The sequence below is a fragment of the Micromys minutus genome, assembly GCF_963924665.1.
Source record: "Micromys minutus genome assembly, chromosome: 9".
Taxonomy (NCBI): domain Eukaryota; kingdom Metazoa; phylum Chordata; class Mammalia; order Rodentia; family Muridae; genus Micromys; species Micromys minutus.
In genome coordinates this window covers 28,161,767-28,183,692 of record NC_137978.1, presented here as the reverse complement: position 1 = coordinate 28,183,692, position 21,926 = coordinate 28,161,767, and the positions used below count along the sequence as shown (strand labels likewise).

At 42.7% G+C, this 21,926-nt stretch overlaps 2 protein-coding genes across 11 annotated transcripts in view; one reads left to right on the top strand and one right to left on the bottom strand.

Moving 5' to 3' along the window:
- OSBPL9 (oxysterol binding protein like 9) overlaps nucleotides 1–1,292 on the top strand; it is a gene marked incomplete at its 5' end in the record, with an annotated part of 126,082 nt that extends 124,790 nt beyond the window's left edge. For 4 of the 9 annotated variants that reach the window (XM_080921597.1, XM_080921601.1, XM_080921600.1 and 1 more), the window contains 2 exons: nucleotides 323–458; nucleotides 541–1,292. In XM_080921597.1, the coding sequence (XP_080777723.1) occupies nucleotides 323–458; nucleotides 541–615 (211 nt within the window). In that variant the 3' untranslated portion in view covers nucleotides 616–1,292. The remainder of the gene's footprint in view (nucleotides 1–322; nucleotides 459–540) is intronic. The other 5 variants (XM_080921602.1, XM_080921604.1, XM_080921603.1 and 2 more) reach the window with 2 other exon arrangements.
- A 117-nt stretch (nucleotides 1,293–1,409) lies between these two features.
- Nucleotides 1,410–21,926, bottom strand: part of NRDC (nardilysin convertase) — a 61,191-nt gene continuing 40,674 nt past the window's right edge. Inside the window, exons 17-33 of one of the 2 annotated variants that reach the window (XM_080921595.1) lie at nucleotides 19,659–19,763; nucleotides 17,883–18,006; nucleotides 15,674–15,760; nucleotides 14,613–14,732; nucleotides 12,883–12,934; nucleotides 11,008–11,158; nucleotides 8,049–8,176; nucleotides 7,128–7,290; nucleotides 5,888–5,919; nucleotides 5,568–5,706; nucleotides 4,116–4,163; nucleotides 3,865–3,917; nucleotides 3,478–3,561; nucleotides 2,788–2,878; nucleotides 2,505–2,621; nucleotides 1,981–2,070; nucleotides 1,410–1,901 (exon numbers count right to left, since the gene is read on the bottom strand). In XM_080921595.1, coding sequence (XP_080777721.1) covers nucleotides 1,707–1,901; nucleotides 1,981–2,070; nucleotides 2,505–2,621; nucleotides 2,788–2,878; nucleotides 3,478–3,561; nucleotides 3,865–3,917; nucleotides 4,116–4,163; nucleotides 5,568–5,706; nucleotides 5,888–5,919; nucleotides 7,128–7,290; nucleotides 8,049–8,176; nucleotides 11,008–11,158; nucleotides 12,883–12,934; nucleotides 14,613–14,732; nucleotides 15,674–15,760; nucleotides 17,883–18,006; nucleotides 19,659–19,763 — 1,779 coding nt within the window. In that variant the 3' untranslated portion in view covers nucleotides 1,410–1,706. The remainder of the gene's footprint in view (nucleotides 1,902–1,980; nucleotides 2,071–2,504; nucleotides 2,622–2,787; nucleotides 2,879–3,477; nucleotides 3,562–3,864; nucleotides 3,918–4,115; nucleotides 4,164–5,567; nucleotides 5,707–5,887; nucleotides 5,920–7,127; nucleotides 7,291–8,048; nucleotides 8,177–11,007; nucleotides 11,159–12,882; nucleotides 12,935–14,612; nucleotides 14,733–15,673; nucleotides 15,761–17,882; nucleotides 18,007–19,658; nucleotides 19,764–21,926) is intronic. The other variant, XM_080921594.1, reaches the window with a different exon arrangement.

The following is a 21,926-nucleotide window of genomic DNA, read 5'->3' as shown; positions in this document are numbered from 1 at the left end:
GGGTCCCTTGTCAGTACCAAAGTTTAAGAGCTTTGTAACCAAAAGGCAAATTTACTGAGTTCCTACAGTTGAGAAGGCACCATTCCTGACTCTTTTGAGATCACATTCTCAAACTGAGACTTTTTCTGAAATAATTTTCAGATCTCCTCATCAAACCCTTTCAACTTATAAGCCCAAGAAATAAAATTGACTCCCTACAGTTGTATAGAGAACCAGAGCCTGCTCCATGTCCTCTGCTGCTCTGGTACTATTAGCAGCTGTGCAGCACAAGCTGCAGGCTTGCATCCTCCAGCTCACCGGCTCCTCTCACCCTTTATTCTAGCCTTTGGAAGGATGTCACTTTCAACTTAAAAATCAGAGACATTGATGCAGCAACGGAAGCAAAGCACAGACTTGAAGAAAGACAAAGAGCAGAAGCCCGAGAAAGGAAGGAGAAGGAAATTCAGTGGGAGACGAGGGTAAGGCGAGCTTCTGTTCCTGGGTCCTGCCTAACTGGATCGGGCGTGGCACTGCCTAACCGAGTCTTCTCCTCCTCTGTAGCTCTTTCACGAAGATGGAGAATGTTGGGTGTATGACGAGCCTTTACTGAAGCGTCTGGGAGCCGTGAAGCATTAGGCTGGCAGCCGAGTTCGCGCCTGCTGACCGGGGCCGTAGGCATAATTAAGCAACAATGATCTTCCTTCAGAAGAACGTGTCACTTCCTTCTTACTGCGGTGGTTCCTATTCTCAGGGATACTGGACTTGACACAGATGAACAATTAAAGTGGAAAGTGCTTCCCTTTTCTCCTCTGTGGCAGTTACAATTTTGACTTCACTCCTGAGAAAAAACTTCAGGTTTCGAAACATGACGTCTCGTCCTTTTCCCATGCTTTGGAAATACTTATAGACAGTCCCAGGTCCGTTTCCTGTTCCTCCAGTTCTGCTGTTCAGGCATAAAATCTTTATCTCCTAGTTCATATAATCCTGAGTTCTAGATACACACAAACAGCAGCTGACAGTTTTTCACAAGTACACCCACCTGTAAATACTATTTCCTCAGAGTTCTTTAGAAAATTAGTGCAATGTATGAAAATCAAGTGTTAGGAAATTTCATGTTTTCACCTATTACCTTTATTTTAGAATTGAATTATGATTAGATTGTATTTAAACCTGAAGTATAATTATATGCAATGCTTCTTAAGGCTTCATAAAATAATTTTCCAACCTTTTTAAAACTATGTTTCTTTCGTTGTTTTATACCTAATCTGGCAGCCTTGACTCAGGCTCCCACTCAAGCCCTCCTCCATCTTCTGCACATGGAGCTCACTTGAAAGGCCTCACTTCCCACCCCTCCCCCAAAAAGCCACAGCAGATGGCTTGATCTGAAGGGAAAGACAGAACTGTGTTTATTTTAAAATACATTAAAAAAAAAAAAGAAACCAGGGCAGTTTGGTGCTATAACAAATTAATTCCACATAGGCACACAAGAACTGGGTTCTCCTCAGAGGACACAGCCTGGGGCACCCGACATTGCTGACATAAGTGTGGTACTGTCTGTCTTACTGCCGTCAGTGCAGTAACCCTGGGTCAGCCTTGTAGAGGAAAGGTAAAGTAAGTCAGATCCTAGGTTGCCATGGCAGAAATCCAATGGAAGCCCTAAGGCAGTAGTGTAACTCCATAAAATGCACACGTCTTTACACGCTGATTCAGGCCAATGAGACTGCAGTTTATTTGACTATCTTATGGTAGGGGAAGAGGCTGAGCGTTGCTGTGAAGGCCCTGATGTCAGTAATGGGGATGGTGGATTCTGCTAGGAGAGGAGAGGTTGGCAGGTAGCTTAGCTGCATCCCTTCCCGAGAATTCGAATCCTCACCAAAAGGGGCACCATCCTCTTCCAGTTCATGCTTCCCATATCCAACAACCTGAAAGAGGCCAAAGATGCAGGTGAGAAGTTTACCAGCTAGATGTGAACAAGACTCCAAATGGGTTGGCCACACTCACGTGAACGCTGAGCATTTTACTTCCAGGTCCTCTGTGAGCCTTGAACCAACTGACTAGGTCTGACTTTGAGAAAGACTTCAGTGCTTCAATCTTGCCGAGGAAGAGAAAATGGGAGAGAGCATGGGTGTGAGCATCTAAGTTATCTTAGCTTGTCTCAGCCTGCCACTACCCTTCCACAGAAAGGACCAAGAGCCTTAGTAACAGGATGTGATTACAGCTGAGCACCACAGGGCCACTGCACACTCCAGCCAGGCCAGCTGAGATGACGCCTCACAGAGTGTGATATGCACTGCACATTGGTGCTTTTGTGACGGTTTTATTTTAGCTTTCAGCTAGAAGTTGCCAAAATGTTTGGAGGGACTCCATAAGAGTATGAGCTTTCTATTCTTTAGCAGAACTCCATAAATTATCTCCATAAAATCTCACAATGGAGCTGCTCTGGCTGAAACTGATCCACGTAGTTCCTACTACCCAGGGAAGAACTAAAGATTTGTTAACAGTCCAGTCTTGGTCTGAGTCATCACCTCATGGGCAAGGCGGTCGAAGAGGTACTGTTGTGTCACCACCTCGTTCCAGTTCCTGTCCACCTCCTCTCCAAGGTGGGTGTCCTCACACTCTTTCAACTTGATCAGAGCTGTGACCTGTCAAAAAACATGTTCAGCCATGATCTCACACCAGCTCAGAACAAATAGCTTGGGATGAACATGACAGGGTGTGTGCTGAGGGACATTTGGTTAAATACACTGGGATATGGACATTCTGGCCACTGTGCAAGCAGTTCTGAACCAAAGATGGGGCAAGAGTCACCTGAGTATTGAATGCATCTTCTGTGAGGTTCTCAATCTTCTCCTCAAAGCTGGAAAGAAATTCTTCTATCTTCTTGTCAACAGTTTCAGAGCTGAAACAATATGGGTAGAAAGAAGCCAAAGGAATTCAGCCTTCCTCAGGCATAAAGGCTGAAAGTTTTCTACCCTAAGCCAGGCAGGGAGCAAAGACAATGAGGAAGAACTGTCCCTCAACCTTCAGCCTCTTTTCCTAGTACCCACACTGGGCCATGCCACACCTAAAACTCTCAAGGGCTTAAACCTCAGAGGGTTTGTATTTGGTTGGTTTGTTTTGCTCACATGTCTGCCTGGTGACCAGAGTTCAGAAAAAGGCATTGGATTTCTTAGAATTGGTGGTATACAGAGTTGTGAGCTGCCATGTGAAAAGCACTAACAATTACAAAACAAGACAATGCTCTCATGGCTGGCTTTATGTGATGCTGGGGATCCAACTCTGCATTCAGTGAGGACCTACATTATCAGTCCAACATCCTTTTTCTCTAGTTTCCCCATCAAACATGGTAATCCCTGCAGAGTAGTCTGAGTCACACCCAATGGGACCAGTAAAGCCTCTGGTCCATTATCCATCCCACCCTTCCAGACAAAGGTGGACGACAGTTGTGCAGGATTCAGGAAGGCACCTGTAGTACCCACCCTACCCCCATTTACTCACTTGTATTTGGTTGCCTGAGTCCCAACAGTAACAGAAAATCCTAGAATCCCAGATGTGTTCCTACAGGTCGGGTAGACATGGTACCTAAAGACAGAGAAGTTACAGGAGTTCATGTGGTGCCCTGGTTCCTGTCCAAAGAGGCACCCAACATGGGGGTGAAGGGCGTCTGGCTTTTTGGAAGTCCCACACGGAACATAAGCATGTGTGCAGCTGAAGAGCAGGAGCCACACGCTGCTGAACTGGCCCATGCAGATGTCCAAACAAACTGAAATCATCCAACACACAAATTGCAGAAGTGCTGACACTGTAAGGTGTGGGAGGGACAAAGCAGACTGGCAAGCTGCCTGCAAGGGGAGCCCCAGGCCCTCTGTTCTTGCCAGCACTTACCCAAGGGTCTGCTTGGTTCGAAGGAAGTCAAAGCAGGGCTCTTCCATGTGCATCTGTAATCCACCATACTTTCCATCAGCCCAACACTCACAAGAGAAACCTTTCTCCTAAATAAATGGTCCAGGGCCCTGACTGCACATAAACCTGACCTTCCAATTACAAGTTTCTGACTACCACAGGTCTACAACCCTTAGGCATAAAGCTTGCCTCATGGCAGACTAGGAACTCCTGAACCCCACCTTGGTACTTACCACAAGCAGCTCCATAAGAGTGTATTCTCTCAGACTCCTTGTACCTGACTGAAGGGAAAATGTGATCAGACAAGCAATGGCTTACAGGACTTAACCATCCTGGCCACTACTTTCTTAGGTTTCAAGCTGTATCTTCTTGCCCTCGATTCCTGTTTATTACCTTCCCACCAGCCGGAGAACCTGAAAGCAGGAAAATTCTGCTGGAACACCTGTATTATTGGCACTAGAGTAGATTTCTAGACAGACACGGGTGACACCAATAATCCTAACAGCTCCTGTCTGCAAGGCTCAGGATACATTGTAAAATACCTGTAGTTCAAGGCCCTAAGAAGGACAGCAAGAAATGCTTAATGATTGTTGAGGATTTGTTTCTTAAACGTATAGGTACAAACCAAGTACTTTGAAAATACCGAATTAGTCTAAAGAGTAAGTACAAACTAACTCAGAATAAACATGTGGGTGGAGGCCAAACAAGAGTGCTGCCCACGCTTGTCAGAGTAGGTCCTGGGCTTCTCTAACAGGTCCAGAACCTGTACCTCAACTAAAGCACCAAGACCTCCTCAACATAACCAGCCACGTTTCCTAAAGGAAGGAGTGTGTATGAAATGGCCGTGACATCATCTGATGGTGAATTTGTTCAGAGTAAGGAGGAATGACTGGGAAGATGACTCATGTGGTAAAGTGCCTGAGTTTAATCCCAGAAGCCACATTTAAGAAATGCTGGGGTTAGGGCTGCATTTAATTCCCAGCACCCAAATGGGAGCCCACAAACATCTATAACTCCAGTTCAAACCCTTTTCTAGCCTCTGCAGGCACCAGGCATACATGTGGCATACGGACATACGTGTAGACAAAACTCTAATAAAAATAAACGTTTTGTAAAAATAATTTTGGTATGGTGGCTTATACTTGTAACTCTTGGGCTCACTGGCCACCAGTCTTGCCTTGTCTCAATTTTTTTTTTTTTTTACAAAAAAGGATGGGTAGGGGGATGGATAGCACTGAGTAATGATACCAAAAGTTGACTTCTGACTTTTACAGACAGAAACACACACACACAAAATAAAGGTTGTACTCAGACCCAGGATTAGCAACACAATTAAAAGTCAAAAACAAGTAAACAAGGCCATGTTACCCAAAGGCTAGACCACTGACTGGGCAGGACAGGTTTAGAGAGGATGCTCACAAATTAGAAGTGAGTGGGATCAACCAAAGGCTAAAGCAGGCCTGAGCTCACTGAGACCGCCTCCTCCCTCTACTGTGAAACAGCACACACAGAGATCTGAGTCCCAAAGAAACAAAGCAGGTGGCGAGTTTTCCTCATTTGGTAGTCATTCTGGCTGTTCTACGCTGACTGCTTAGATAGGTTTACTTTCATTTCTTTCCACGTTGTCCTTTAACAAATATCTTCTGAGGCTGTTAAGGGAATACATAGGGATTCCCTTCACTCACCTGGTAGTACACAGTGACTTCAGAGTTGGCGTCCCCTTTATTCAGAGCTCTGACTTTGCACAGGTGGTGGCCGCTCGGCAGCTCCACCACCTGGAACTGCACAGGCATCTCCTGATCCAGGGGCATGAAGTTCAGCTTGCTGCAGAACAGTCAGCGTGAGGCAGAGGCAGACCTTGTGCTCTCCCCCAACCCCAACTCAGGCTTCAGCTCCCTGGGAAGGTCTGAAATGAGCTAAGTAACAATTAGCTAAGCTACAGCTTAGTGCTTCTTTCTGGGAAGGGCACATAAACCTCAAAGAGAAAAGTCAAACTAATACTTACTCAACAACATATTTTAGGAAATCCATAGATTCCTGAAAGATAAATGAGAAGTAAATACATACCTCAGAACTTGGTAATTGCAATTTTTTAATTGCCTGCAGCACTTTGGACAGCAGTAAGAAAGCAGGGCCTGCCACCTAAATGCTAAGCGAGCTTTTATCAGACCAGTTTATCACATACCAACTCTAGCTACATTTACATTTAGAGTTTCCCATCAGTTATCTAGGCTAGCTTACGGACATGTGGGCCAGCTGACAGCCTGGACAGAGTAACAACAGTACTGGGGCTTACTGCATCCCTTCTGCTCTGCAGATACCATGCTGAGTGAGTGGAGGTGAGCTCAACTCTGGAGATATTCCTCCTGAGCCCAGAGTCCTGTCTGGTCCTCACTGCATCTGATGCACACAGCGCTAGTGCCTACTTTTCGTGCTATTGAGACTCCGAAGGTCTTTCTGTTGGTAGAACAGAAACCAAGGCTGGTTTTGTGGTTCTGTTCTCCCCAGAAAGAAAGGGGAGATCAGAAGACAGGGTTTTAAAATGACCATTTTTATACTCTAACAAAAGGCCACTCCAGCACAGATCCCTCCCCTTGTCCCTCCATATCTTACCCAGTCACCCAGGGAGTTTGGGTGTCATCTTCCTGGTTGTCTCCTAAGCACTTCTGTTCCTTTATCATATTATTTTCAGGCTTCAACATTTTCATATAACATAGCTTATCATTTTGCCAGTTTTAAAAGTGTACAAAAAATTTTTAAAGTATAAAAGTCACACTTGTAAGACTTTTTTTAAAATCTGTCTTGTAAAATCAGAACTATTACTCATTAAACAACTTTCCTCTTTCTCCCTTCCAGCCCCCCAGCCCCTGGAAACTACCCTTTTGCCATTTCTGCTGCTGACTTCTTTAAATAACTCAAAAATAAGTGAAACCATACTTCATTTCTTCGCCTGGCCACGTGTGACATGCTGGGTGTGCATCTATGTGCATGGGTGTGCATCTATGTGCATGGGTGTGCATCTATGTGCATGCATCCTCTCCTACCTCACAGCTTCCACATGTGGTCTTCAAAATTTAACCAGAACAAGCCCCTGTCACTCCATCGTAAACAGTCCTCTTCAGAAGTAAGCTCCACAGCACTGGGCTGCAAACTCCTACCAGAATTTGGCAATGCTGACCCACCAAAACATTTAGGGAAGAATAATATAATTCCAGACGGAAAAGCACACTGACAGGCCCACTCACCGTGCTGGTGACATTCCCTTGGACCAGGCCCTCAACAAAGAGTTGGGATTTAAAATCTTTCACAAAGTTTAGCAGAGACTCAAGGGAAAGGCCATCCATCAAAGCTCGGTACTTGTCAATCATAGACCAGCGGGAATATTCCAGAATTAAAAGCCGCACATCTCTGTACAAAGAACATTTTTTAAAAATGTTACAAGAAATGTATCTTATGAAAAGTTTTAGGTCAAGATGTTGTAGAAGTGTTTCCAAAGACAGGTGGTTCCCACCATAGGGTACACTGGAGAAAACTGCCTTAATAGCCAAAACACGGGGGTTAAAACTGCCTACAGAGTTTTAGATGGGGTATTCACACACCTCTCTGTCTCAGAGGGAAGTACTCCATGTAAGTTGCTAAGAGAGTCAAGTTTAGTTGTCCACAAATTTTAAATTATTGCTATTTTTGCTAGAAATTTAACTGATTTGTATTACTAGAAGCTAACTCTATATTCTGGGCAATGGTTCATTATCATACTAACTTCATGTCCATCTCCAAACTACCTTCCTAATAGCTCTGGAGTTCCTAGTGTCTGACAAAAACAGGGTCTGTGTCTAAGGTCAGGCTGTTTGATGACCATTCACAGACACCCAACAAGGAAATCACGTACGGGCTTAAAGCCACACAAACAAAGGGCTGTGTCTACTCACAGGAGCTTTCTCTGCCCTTCCCAGGAAGTTCTCTACAAGCGGATGAAGAGAGTCCCCAAGGCACCTTTTCCTGATTCATATAAATATGCCCGTGTACACTATTAACGGGGTCCATGGCTCAGACGTTTATGTTCCTGCTCCCTTTTCTTCTGGAGCCTTAGTGAAGACTGAGGCACTGACATTCGCACGCACACATCTCCTAGGTGCCCTCCACACAATCGTATCATGTACACCTACTTGGCCAGTGTCTCAGGCTTGATGAGGATGTTGAAGTAGGTCTTCTTCAGTTGCTCAGTTATCATGGTGAAGACAGCGGGTGTGGAGCTGAACTCAGTCAGGTAGTCAATAATGAGCTGAAAGAGCAGCTAAAAGGAAAGGGACTTTAAGCACAAAGTATGGAACTACACTAAATTCAAGGGAAGAAATGTGGTTCCTCAGGGTCAGGGCAAGGGAGGGAACAGGACTGCGGAGGGCCCAAGGGAAGAGCTCAGGACTCAATCCCTAGAGGCCAAGTTGCTCAAAGTTGAAGCAATGTGTCTTCAGTTTTCACCATTTTCCTTCTAAACTATGTTTGCATGTGCCTTTGACTGGAAGGGTATTATATCTGCACATAAATCTTGAAAGCAGTAATAAATGTTTAATTGTCTTATCCGAGTTAGGCATTGTGACACATTGTGCTTTTAATCCCAGTACTTAGGAGAAGGAGGAAGGCAGATCTCTGAGTTGGAGGCCAGTCTGACTACACAGTGGTCCACATAGTGAGTTCCAGGACACAGAGAGCTACATAGTTGGACCCTAACTCAAAAAACCAAAACGAAACAAAAAAAAAAAGTCTTAACCCAAAATGTGAAGCTTTTCCATTTTCTTTACATAAAACTTAAGGTGTTTCCTATTTCCAGACATTTTACTGTTTCTTCCCAACATGTAACCCAAATACTTGTTTCTAACCATTTCTGGATGGTAATACCTGCTCCAAAAGGGAAAAGGCTGCTGGATTAACCTCCAATTAAGTCACTAGTCTCCTACCACTGACCCACCCTGCCATTTAGGAATTTAGCCAAGGTACATTATTTATTCTACAATTAATTCTCAAATTTCTTTTAGAAAGCTTGCATCTATATTCTGTAAATTAGTTTTTAGCTTTCTATAAATATATTCTGTATTATTTTTAAGTATTAAGGTGAGGTAAGCCTCAAAATGAAGAACATCAATTTTCTAAGGTTTGTCTTTTTAAACAGCTTTCTAAACTTACTTCCCAATTAGCACCTATCGTTCCATTTGAAAGTGGACCAGTCAATACCTCCACAGACGGAGGTAAAGGTATAAAGAGAAAACTTACACTCATCAGAGTTACTCAGCCAGCACAGGGCTGGATTCTACCAGGTTCTTTCCTGTGGAATTTTTTAAAATATGAATCCAGTTCCAAAAAAATTAATATCCTTTCTTAAATTTGTTATTCCTCTTTTGTGAACAATAACCTCAAATCAAACCTAAATGCCAGTGAGCTTCAGAGAAACAACAAATGGAAGTAACATTTGCCTAAAACACAGGCTGTTTTCCATGCACTGCCAGTAATCACACACACACACACACACACACACACACACACACACACACACACACTGCCCGGAGCCTGTCTGAGCACAGCTCTCTCTGGAAGGCAGCAATGGGCACAGCATTGGTGGTTTTCAGGAGCAAAATTAAACTTTGCCAGGGCTAAAATGTTGCTTATTTTGTAATATTTATCTTTATTAACCCTTTGCTATTCTGAGGCCAGAAACCACTGGCTTCATGCTGTTTCACAGCAGGGGATTCAGTACACAAGTGGTTCCCTCTGGGCCTTCCCTCTGCTCTCTCAGCTAGACAGAGGCTTGGAGTTTGTTAACTCCTGGAGAGCCAGGGAAAGACTTTCCACATACAAAGAAAAAAAATCTTTTACACAGCCAATAAGCACAGATTCTCTCTCTCTCTCTCTCTCTCTTACACACACACACACACACACACACACACACACACACACTGGTAGAGCCTGACCACAAAGTGTTTATACATACTTATATACTTACACATAAACCTACACACGTATGTATGACAGACAGACATATATACATTTGATAGAGGGGCCGAGCCCCAGATACCACACTTTACTCCTTTTCTCTGGCCTTCTTATTCCCTCCTAGACAAACGTGCTTTAGAAAATTACCTCATAGATAACATGTTACACAAAAGGAGTCACAGGAGGGGTTGGTGTTAAGTTCAAAGCCACAGTGTCACGTGGCCTTGCTTTACCATAGCACACCTGCAGCTTCATCCTGGGGTCTGACCTAGAATAAATGTTTCTTCTTGATCACAAGTTTACCCCCTGCCTAGTGTTCTTTCCACTTTCACTGTGTGTTTACTGCATTCCTTATTATGCAGCCTTAACTTACTATTCTATGAGGAGTGGGCACATTCTGTTCAATTCTAATTTAATCTTTTTAGCAAAACAACTAAAACCATCTCTTAAAACTTTCTTCCTAAAAATATTTGAATCAAATCAGGAATTATATAAAATCGTTAATTCATTTAAACAGCATTCATTCACATCTTTATGTTGATCTGCAGGAAATCTGCCCAATAGGGTGGGCTAATACCCAGAAATTATTAGATTATGTAATAGTGACAGGAAAAGGCATATCAGCTGCAAGAAGATGAAGTCTCTTGGGACCTTACCTCCCAGAGCTCACCCATCTTAGACCATGCAAAAAATGGTGGGCTACGCCTAGGAAAGTCACCTGTTAGCCTTAGCCTCTCCAAGATGTCACTTAACAACACACACACACACACACACACACACACACACACACACACAAACACTTTTGGGGGATGGGGAGATAGCTCAGTTAGTAAAGTGTTTGTCACAAAAGTATGAGGACCTAAGTTCCACACCAGCATCCATGTCAAAATAATCCAGGCACCATGGCACCCAGAGACAGAGACAGGCCTGTTTCTCTGTTGTGATAAAAACACATCCCACTGAGGGAAGCCAGCGCAGGAAGCTTATGTGTGCTCAATGTGCGAACACCTGTCACATGCAAAGACAACGTATGGTGACGCCATCGGGGAGCCTTTCGGTCAAACACCGCATGCAGGCTTCTGCACAGCGCTCTGGGACGACAAACACAGACAGGATGTCAAAGCTGCCTCATGTACTTACAGGTAGTTTGTGGTTGAATCCTTTCACTCGAATAATTAAACCGTGTTCTCCAGCTACCAGTTTATACTCCAGCTGTGCCACATCAGCTTCATAGGCTGGCTCAGCAAGGTTGTGAGTAAGAATGTTGACGAAGATGTCAAAGAGGACAACGCTGGGAAGTACAAATGTAACCAGCATCATTAATTGGTAGGGAAAACAAGAAAAATAGCGTTGTTTCTACTAGACCAAGAAACTCCACCTTTAGTAAGTTCTACTCCAGAATGTCCAAGCACCAGGTCTGAAAGTAAGTGGAGCTTGCTCAGGACTCAGCCTCACAGGCATTGCACAGGACCATGAGCAATAATTTTCCCAACCTTTTTCGTGTCACACACACATAGAAAATGACAAAGTACAAATACACAGTGAGGGGTGAGCCAGCGCCAGAAGCAGCCTGCCCCAGTCAGACAGCAACCCTAGCCACCTACCAGGCTTAGGCTTTCAGACTCACCAACTTAAACTATGTGGAAAGGGAGAAGGATAATACATCTTAGAAGGAGGATGGCAGAGATGCTTATCATTGGAAAGCTGGATTTTATAGTTAAAAAGAAAAAGAAATGCACTAACATCTTCTGAGCCTTTCCTATAACTCACTTTTTGGGCCTTCTGCTCTTCCATAATGCACTTACCTACATACATACATGAATAATTTGTAAAGAACAAGGTATAATTAAAAGTCTGGAAGTTGGGTTTAGAGAACAGCTTAGTAAGTTCAATCCTCAGTATCATAATAGGCAGTTCACAACTGCTTATAGACTGTTCCAGAGCCTGTGCCCACATATACCACCATCCCTGCCCCCAACACCACACACTCCCAGATGCATACACTCATACAATTGAAAATACAATAAATCTTGAAAGGCTGAAAGTCTTTAAGTAGTAAATAACAGAAATTCTGCCAGTCTTCTGCAGACAAAGCCAGCCTGCAATGGCTGTGTTCCTAGTTCACAGTGAGGGCTGAACTTTAAGGCTGTTCCCAATCCAGTAACTGTGATCTGCTTACAAGTTTTCCTAATTTGTTTAGAGCACAGAAAAAATGAAACAGCTGGCATGGCTCAAGTGCTGAAACAGAAAACAACCAACTATTCAGACTGAAATAAACCTGCTTTCTAATAATGAAGTCAGTGTGCGCTGGCCCTGAGGACACTTCCCAGAAGAGTCTGCCTCCACAGCACTGACCTCTTCTTAACCGCAGCTGCTTCCTCAGCTCCATCGAGCCTGATAACTGTACATTTAAAATAGCACACGAAAGGCCGATGGAGTCTTTGCTTCTCTTGGGAACTTGAGGAGCCAGGCAACCACCTGCACCATCTCAGTGCTGCCCTCCCAGTACCCACTGCAGCTCAGCCACAAAATTCAAGTCCTTCCAAAACCCTCCTGAAAACAGGGTCCAGCCTGTCACAGCAATATTCCACTCCTGGCACCGGCTTCTTAGCTAGGGTCATCACTGCTGTGATAAACTGTGACCAAAAGCAGCTTGGTGGGAAAGGGTACTTCCATATCACAGGCCACCATCAAAGGAAGTCAGGACGTGAACTCAAAGGAACCTGGATGCTATGGAGAAATGCTGCTTACTGGCCTGCTTCTTATGAACTGCTGAGCCTGCTTCCTTAGAGAAGGAAGGACCAACAGCCCACAGGTGGCATCACTGACATCAAACATCAACCAAGAAAATGTACCACAGGTTTGCCCACAGGCCAGTCTGGTAGGGCATTTTCACATTGAGACTCCTTCTTCTACAAAAGAATTATAGCTTGTAGCAGGTTGACATACTAGCCAGCACAGTAAATAATTTTTTTTCTTTTGGAGGTAAAAACCAAACAAACAAGAACCACTCACTTTGCCGCAGATTTCTGTATCAAAGGTGAGATCAGATGAAATCGTATATAGGCTGAAAGAAAAAGACCAAGGATAAAATATAAAAAGGCCAGGGGCCTCAAATATCTTAACACCTACAATTTTCTTTTAATGTGGATTTTAAGTTCAAAATAAACTACTAATCCTTAAAGCCTCATTACATGTCTATTCTCTTTTATCCCTATATTATTTTTATTATTAAAGCTTTTGTTTTCTTTTTTTAAAGATTTATTTATTTTATGTGAGTACACATAGCTGTCTTCAGACACACCATTAGAGGGCATCCATCAGTTCCCTTTACAGATGGTTGTGAGCCACTATGTGGTTGCTGGGATTGAACTCAGGACCTCTGGAAGAGCAGTCAGGGCTCTTAACCACTGAGCCATCTCTCCAGTCCCCCTTAAAAGCTTTTTAAATGTATTGTTTACCATCCCAATTAAGTATCACAGAAGGCACACTTTAACCTCCAGGAATATCAGACACATACAGAAAAGTTTATAGATAACTATATTTATCAATAACTTCAGATAGGCAAAAATATTTATAAAGTTTACATGTTAGGAACATGAATCAATCAAGCAACTCAGTGTTCGTGGAAATTGGGAAGCTGCTAAATGAATGGCAATAACTATTTTTAAATCTTATAATTTAGTCAAGAAAAACTGCAATGATACAGCCTCAAATCCCAACACCTGGGAGACTGAGGCACAGGGTTTCCCATTTGTAGACCAGCATGGTCCCATATTAAGTGAAGTTTTAGAGAAAGGGGAATGGGAAGAGAAGGTGAAAGGGAGGCTGTGTTAAAGTTCAGACTATGTGTCCAAGAACAACACGGTTTGGCCATCACCGAAAGAATGAGGAATTCAGAGAGTGGGCTTACCCATACTATACATACTATGCTAAAAGCAAAAGGCAGAGATAAGCAGATGGGGAAGATTTCCCTTCACAGTTCTAGATTATGCTTCCTATCCTATCGAGGAATGATTTTCCTCCTATTTTATTCCAGCTTTAAAAGTAATGTCGGACTGGAGAGATGGCTCAGTGGTTAAGAGCACTGACTGCTCTTCCAGAGGTCCTAAGTTCAATACCCAGCAAACACATGGTGGCTCACAACCATTTGTGATGGGATCCAATGCCCTCTTCTGGTGTGTCTGAAGACAGTGATACTGTACTCACATACATGAAATAAGTAAATCTTCAAAAAATAATAATAATGTCTAAATAATACTATTAGTCCCATAAGTTGGTCAAATATCTGGTTCTAATTTCATTTTTCTAAAAGAAAAAATACTTAACAACAGTTTTTTTTTTTTTTTTTTGGAACTGGATTTTTTAGTTATGTGTGTATGTGTTTGTAGGAAAAAGAGAGAATACGCTCATGCTCTTATGCATGCTACAGTGTGTGTGTGTGTGTGTGTGTGTGTGTGTGTGTGTGTTGGTTCTCATCTCCTACCATGCAGATCCTAGGAAACAAAGCCAGGGCCAGGCATGGTATCAAGTGCATTGAGCTTCTAAGCCATCTCACTAGCCCAGAGCTGACTTTCTACTTCCTGGAAGGCAGTGTCTTTATGCACTCCCATAAGCAAGGAGCACACTATTAACCTATAAGTGTAAGTGGGGCTTCAAAGGGAGAGGAGTAGGCAACAGGAACACAGAGGCTGCTACAGAAGGGAAGATTTCCCCACTTACTCCTTTAGAGGGTGGCATCTTACCTTTGGGGATTTTGAATTTGTTGTCTTTCTTATACCACAGGCAACCTTGTGGAGTATTCACAATTTTAGCAGGGTATTCGGTTTCAGGGCAATCAAAAGCCTTCAATGTAAAGTCCGTGGCTAACAATAAGAACAAAAGAGTGATCATTTTTTCAAATATTGTAGTACAATGTACACATGGCCTTAATTTAGATGAAAACTAAAACTATATAGTTCTCAACAGCAGATTCTTATCTCTATACATTCAGCCTCACTCCCTTCCCCAAGTAATGGTTAACTAGGAAAGGTTGGCCCTGGGTCTGGACACCTGTATAACTCAACTTATGAATGAATAGGTTCTTCAAGAACAATCTTTTGCCAAGCTTAAGAACCTAGAAAGATTACCAAATAGTTCTGCTCAAATACAGCCTATACAGTCATTTGAAATTACTGGCAAACTGTTTAATTAACATGTAGGTAAAAGACAGTTAATTTAGGAGTTGAAGAGATGGCTCAGCACTTAAAAGCACTGGCTGTTCTTCCAGAGGACCTGGGTTCAATTCCCAGCACCCACATGGCAGCTCACAACAGTTTGTGACTCCAGTTCCAATGGATCCAACTCACGGTCACACAGACATACATGTAGGTCAAACAGCAAATATATATAAATTTTTAAAAATTATAGATTAATGACCTTTAAAAAAAGAGATAGTTAATTTAAAGAAAGGGGAGAAAAAAAGATGGGGCTGGAGAGATGGTTGTGGGCCACCAAGTGGGGCAGGAGCTGAAAGAACAAGCTGTTAGTCTTAACCACGGAGCCTCATTAGTACTTCTGAATAAATGTATTATGTGCATCTTTCACATGTACAGACACACAGTGATTCCTATGTTACTTTCACATGTACAGACACACAGTGATTCCTATGTTACTTTCACATGTACAGACACACAGTGATTCCTATGTTACTTTCACATGTACAGACACACAGTGATTCCTATGTTACTTTCACATGTACAGACACACAGTGATTCCTATGTTACTTTCACATGTACAGACACACAGTGATTCCTATGTTACTGACCTATGTACTTGTTTTCAGCTGGAAGATGAAGGTCTGGATTTAAGTCAAAATTACTCTTCCACAGTTCAGTCCAAGAGTTTTCAATATCTGTTGGGGGAAAAACAGACAGAACCAACAAATAGAATGTTCAGAATTCTCCTAACCAACTTCACTACTCAATGTCTCCTCAGGCATAGCTATGCAACCTAGTCAAAGCAGGCCTCCGCTAGGCGGCCATCATCAGAGACAGGGCTCGCACTGCAGAACACGGTCCTACCCAGACCTGCTCTAACCCAGAGCCACTCCTCCCTGTACTTCCTCCCTCTTCACTTCTGGAGACAAACTCACTATGCAGCCTGCACTGCCCACAGCAGGGTTCCCCAGTCTCCCTGCCTTGTTTTCCAGGCACTGAGATTACACATGTGTCACCACATCCAGCCAGAGACAGGTGACATATATGCTTAGTGAAGTCTGGCAAGTGCCTTTCCCCTTCCCTCTTTCCTTCCTTCCTTCTTTCTTCCTTTTGTTCTTCCTTCCTCCCTTCCTTCTTTCCTTCCTTCCTTCCTCTTTCTTCCTTTTGTTCTTTCTTCCTACCTTCCTTCCTTCCTTCTTTCTTCCTTTTGTTCTCCCTTCCTTCCTTCCTTCCTTCCTTCTTCTCTCTTCCTTTTGTTCTTTCTTCCTACCTTCCTTCCTTCCTTCCTTCTTTCTTCCTTTTGTTCTTCCTTCCTTCCTTCCTTCCTTCCTCTTTCTTCCTTTTGTTCTTCCTCCCCTCCTTCTCTCCTTCCCTCCCTCCCTCTCTTTCCTCCTCCTTTTCTCTCTTTAGAAGAATAGTCTGGTATTCTGGGTCCACTGCATAGAACAGAGTAGGGGCAGAGGTGCAGGCAGGTCAGCCAGGCTACATAGCAAACCTTGCCTCGAGAAAAGCAAATGACTAACAGCGATGAATATAAAGTATAATCTACCTACCAAATAATCAATTAAGGAGGATGTTTTAACCGATTCATAAATATAAAGATAGTGAAAAGTAAAAAAATATAAATACGTTTCATTTCACAATAAAAATTTAAAGTGTATACTTTTTGCCAAGCACAGTGGCAGGTGCCCTCATTTAACACCAGCACCCAAACCTCTGTGAGTTTGAGGCCAGTGTTCTGGTTCATTGTCAACTTGACAAAACCTGAACAAATCTAGGAAGAGGTCATCTTAATTGAGAAAATGCCTCCATCCAGACTGCCTAAAGGAAGCTCTGTAGGTATTTCCTTATTGGCCGTTAATAGGGGAGGGTGGTGCACCCCTGGCAGGTGCTAGGTGTTACAAGAAGGCATGCTGGGAAAAAACATGGAGAACAAAGCAACAAGCAGCCCTCCTGTGTGGTCTGTTTTAGTTTCCAGGTTCCTCAAATTCCTGCCCTGGTTTCTCTTAGTGAGAGTCTGACTAGAGAGTTGTAAGAAGAAATAAACCCTTTCCTCCCTGAGCTGCTTTTGGTCACGGTGCTTATCACAGTAGAAACCCGACTATGGTGGCAGGAGTGAGCACGGCTGTGACAGGGCAGACTAGGAAAGGACACTGCAACTCTGGGCTAAAACAACTATTGTTCAGAGCTTACAGAGCTGTTGTGGGGAGTTAGAAGGTTATGCTGAGAACAGTGCAGGAGAAGCCTAATGACAGCCACCCCAAGCCTGGCGTGGTGGTGCACACCCACAATTGAAGCTCTGTGAGTTTGAGGACATCCTGGTCTACACATATAGTGACTTCCAGGATAGTCAGGGCTATGCAGAGAGACCCTGTCACAAAAAAACAAAAATAAAACAGATAGCAATCCTGGTCTACATAATGAATTTAACGTTGGCCAGATCTATAACAGTGAAACCTTGTTTAAAAAAATAATTTAAAAATGTTTTTATGCACATGTACATGAACAAACACACATGTACAAACACACACTTTTTGCCTCCGTAAGAACCACCAAATTATTAAAAGATAAAAATCCCCATCTGATGGCAGGAACGATGGCTCAGCAGTAGATGGCCTGCAGTTTGTTCACCCACATAGCAGCCCACACTTCCTGTAACTTCAGTTCCATGGGATCTGATACCTTTTGGCCTCTGCAGGGATCCACACATGGTTGCACATAAACTCATACATGCACATACATAAATAATATTGTTAAAACCTCCCCAGCTGAGTCAGATATACTTAAGTAAAGAGAATCATCATCACAGTAACTCACCTTCTATGCTATACTGAGTCCCAAACCACTTCTCCTTGAGGTTACATCTTCCCTCATTAGCACCAGACAGAAGAACGAGATTTGCCTTTTGAGGGACCAACTGATTAAGGGCCTCGGCAATGACCTAACAAAGGACCGGAAGAGACAGAGGGGATGGTAAAATATAAAATACAATTTAAGATTAACTAATAATCTACATTTTATTTTAAGTTCATTTAAGTAACAGTTTAATGCATTTCTGTTTTAAACAAAAACAAAAAACCCATTTGCTTTGTTACTACAGGGTCATGATGCTCAGTGAACTGTTTCTAGTTCATGATTCTCCTAATTTATAAAACTCTGTAAGTTTATTACTATTTCAAGAACTATAATTGTACTTCTGTTGAGGAATAATTGACAAACATCAAATGTGTGTCTTCCTGGTGCTTTAGACACCACTCACATGGAACCTCACGCTTTCATGGGATGTGCAATAAATAAGCAGGTGTCATTTACTGTACCTTCACTAGGTGGCGAAAGCAGTGTTCGTCATAAGCTCTATCTTGAGCCAGATAATTCTTTATTGTTGAATCCTACCTTGTGCATTTTAAGATGATTTGTACCATCTCAGGCTTCTACCCACTAGGTCCCAGGAGCACTCCACCCCCACCTGTGTCAAACAAAATTTCTCCAGACACTGACAAATGTTCACTGAGAACAAATTACCCTAAGTTGACAAAAGCTACTCTATAGAAACAAGCTGACTTGATCCCCAGTAGTGGAGGAATGGCTAACCAACTGTTCATTTGCATACAGTACTATAGTAAAGTATTTTTCCCTTGTAGCCCAAGGGAACTGAACCTAGGACCTGTGCATTCGTGCTAGGCAAATTCTCCATGGAGCTTCTTCTTGAACCCTCTTCTGACTTTTTATTTTAAAACAGAATCTTTACTAGAAGCTCAGATAGGCCTTAAGATCCTCCTGGGCCAACCTCTCGGGCAGCTGTAATATAGACGTGTGCTATCAGGTCCAGCTCATAAGGAATTGATTTCTAACACAGGGAGACCCTTATATTTAACAGTTTGTAATTGTCTTGAGTTTGCACTTAAAAGCTAGGCAACTCTTTAAAGGATGCCTAGAACCAACTACAGAAGCCTTAGAAACTGCCTTAGTTATTTTAAGTGTCTCAGCACTCAAATAATTACAATAGTATTACAATAGTGTATAAGAAGTTCTGACTTGGGTTGGAGCTGCAACTCATTTGTATAAGTGCTTGCCTAGCATGCAAGAGGCCCAGGACGGCTACTACCACATAAACTCGGCATGGAGATGCATGCCTGTAATCAGACAGCTGAAAGAAGCACAAGGGTCCTGAGTTCAAGGTCGCCTTCAATTACCAAGCAAGTTTAAGGCCAGCATAGCATACATGATATGTGTGTCCAAAAAAAAGGGGCATAAAAGATGGCTTTGTGTAAGAGACTCATGAAAAACTGCTTGTTAGTCTTCCCGTTAAACAAAATCTCTGACTAACTTACCAAGTTCTCTCTGTTCTCACAGTTCCTAAATAGATCTACACTTTTCATTCCCTCTTCTCAAAAGTGAGTTTTGAGTTTTTGTTGTTGTTTTTGTTTGTTTCTTTTCTTTGAGACAGAATTTCCCGACATTCCCTGGTTGACCTGGATCCCAATCTGTAGACCAGGCGAGCCTCAAACTCACAGAGATCCACCTGCTTCTGCCTCCCCAGTCCTGGGATTAAAGGCACTACCTAAAGCAATTTTAAATTGGAGTGTTCCTTACTTCTGGCTTGTACTCAAACAGAAGCTGATCTCCAGTGAGAAAGTCCTGACGTGAGTACAGCTGCATATTCTCACACATGTTCTCCACGTACTCGACTGGATCTGTCTGTAAAGAGGAACGATCATTTCATACCACAGCCACCGTTGCTGTCCTTAGTCTGTCACAGCACACATGCCTGAGACAGAAGCACCTGCACGGTTCTCACAGGATACAGTGCAACTAAAGAAGGTGCTCAGGATACCAAGAGAGAGCAAGCCTATGCGTCTGTGCAAGGAGCTTCCCCTGCAAAGTGCCACCCTGAGCTCCAGACCAACCACTGTGCTCGTCACAGGAGCGGTCCTGAGAGCAGCCCACACTGAAATCCCGCAAGCACCCAATGTGATTTCTATTTCAATAAAGATGGGACCTACCACTAACAACTGCTTTTGAGATAAGGCAATCTGCAGTGTGGCATGAGATAGGAGTGGTGACAACAGTGTATCAAAAGCACAAGGCAGGGATGGAGATGACTGAGGGCAGGCGCAGGCGCCACAGAATTCGGGAGTAATTGTGCTCTGTAGAGCAGAAGGGGAATAATGAGAATGGCAAAAGCTTCCAAAAAAAGAATTGGAATACTCCCCAAACAAACCTAAATGTTTTAGTGACAGATATACCAATTACTCTGATCAGAAAATTTTATATTGTATACATGTATTAAAATATCACAATGTACCAAAAATGGACATTTATTATGTTATATAAAAATAAAATTTTCTAAGAAGTTATATTAATCAGTATGCTATCTCAATTTAAAAGTGAAAGAATGACAAGTTTCTCTGGTTTTTAAAGTAGAAATAATTTTCCAGAAAAAAAAAAAAAGTCAATCAATTCAAATCCTTACTGTGCACCCAAATTACACTGTGGTGGTGGTTTGAATGGGAATGGCCTTTATAGGCTCATATGTCTGAATACTTCATCCCCATTGGAACTATTTGAGAAGGATTAGGAGGTGTGGCCTGTTAAAAAGAGATCTGTTATTGAAGGCAGGCTTTATCTCTCAAAAGCTTCCCACCTCCCCAGTGCAGCCTGCCTCCTCCCTGCAGTTTGAGATGTGAGCTCTCAGATGGCCCTGCAGTCATCCACCATTGGGGATGGAAACCCTCTAGAACCATAAGCCAATTAAATGTTTTCTTTTATAAGTTGTCTTGGTTCTGTGTTTTATCAGGGCAAAATAAAAGTAACTAATATACACACAAACTCTTTTTAACTTTGAGAGAGTTGCACTAAGTTGCACAGGATAGCCTTTAACTCATCCAGTAGCCCACGCAGGCCTTAAACTTAGAATCACTCACTCCTCCTGCCTCAGCCTCCAGGGTAGTTTAGGCTTATGACACCAGGCTTGTCTCTGTGTTAACTTTTTTCATAAGTTTTTCTTACCAGCTTCTTCATAACACAACCACTCTTACTAACATGGTAGAAACCTGAGAGATCCAAAGTATTAGCTATGACCAGAGGATCCTAAAAGCTGATCTCTGATACAAAGCATGGAGTAGGTACTGGGAAAACAAGCAAACTGCCTGCTATGACAAGTTGAGTCCCCAATACCAAGTAAAAATAAATTAATACTATCGATGTCAGCAATATACTACCATGATATGAACAATGTCTATAGCTACCACCCACAGGAAATACAATTCAATTGTTACAGATATTTAAAATATCATGTATATCACTGCTGAACAACTCTGAAAAGAGACACATTTCTATTGCTATTCTGAGCACTTTAGTTGCATTCTTATGTGAATTGTACTTTTACCAAGCTAAAACACTGTTCTAAGGACTGTACATTAACATTCCCTAACTGTGGCAGCACACTTGGCTGAGATGTAAGAGAATACCTGTGTAACAGATATAAGACATGGAGTGTGAACTACAGACCATGTAACTGAATGGGCCAATAAAACTATACATAGAGAGAAAAGCAAATGAAAAATATTGCCAGTGATTCCTAGGTGACAGAGTGACGGCAATTCCTGTGCAGTGACAGCAACTCTTCTAAAGCTAAGAAGTTGACCAGATGTATTATTCTGGACAGTGACCCACAGACCCAATAGACTTCCAAAGGGCACTTATGCATGTGCACACATGCACGAGCATACACACACACACACACACACACACACACACACACACACACACACACCTCCTATAAACTCTTTACTGACAATATTATAACAATACTTATATGTCCATTTATATGTCCCTATACTACAGATATATAGTATCATT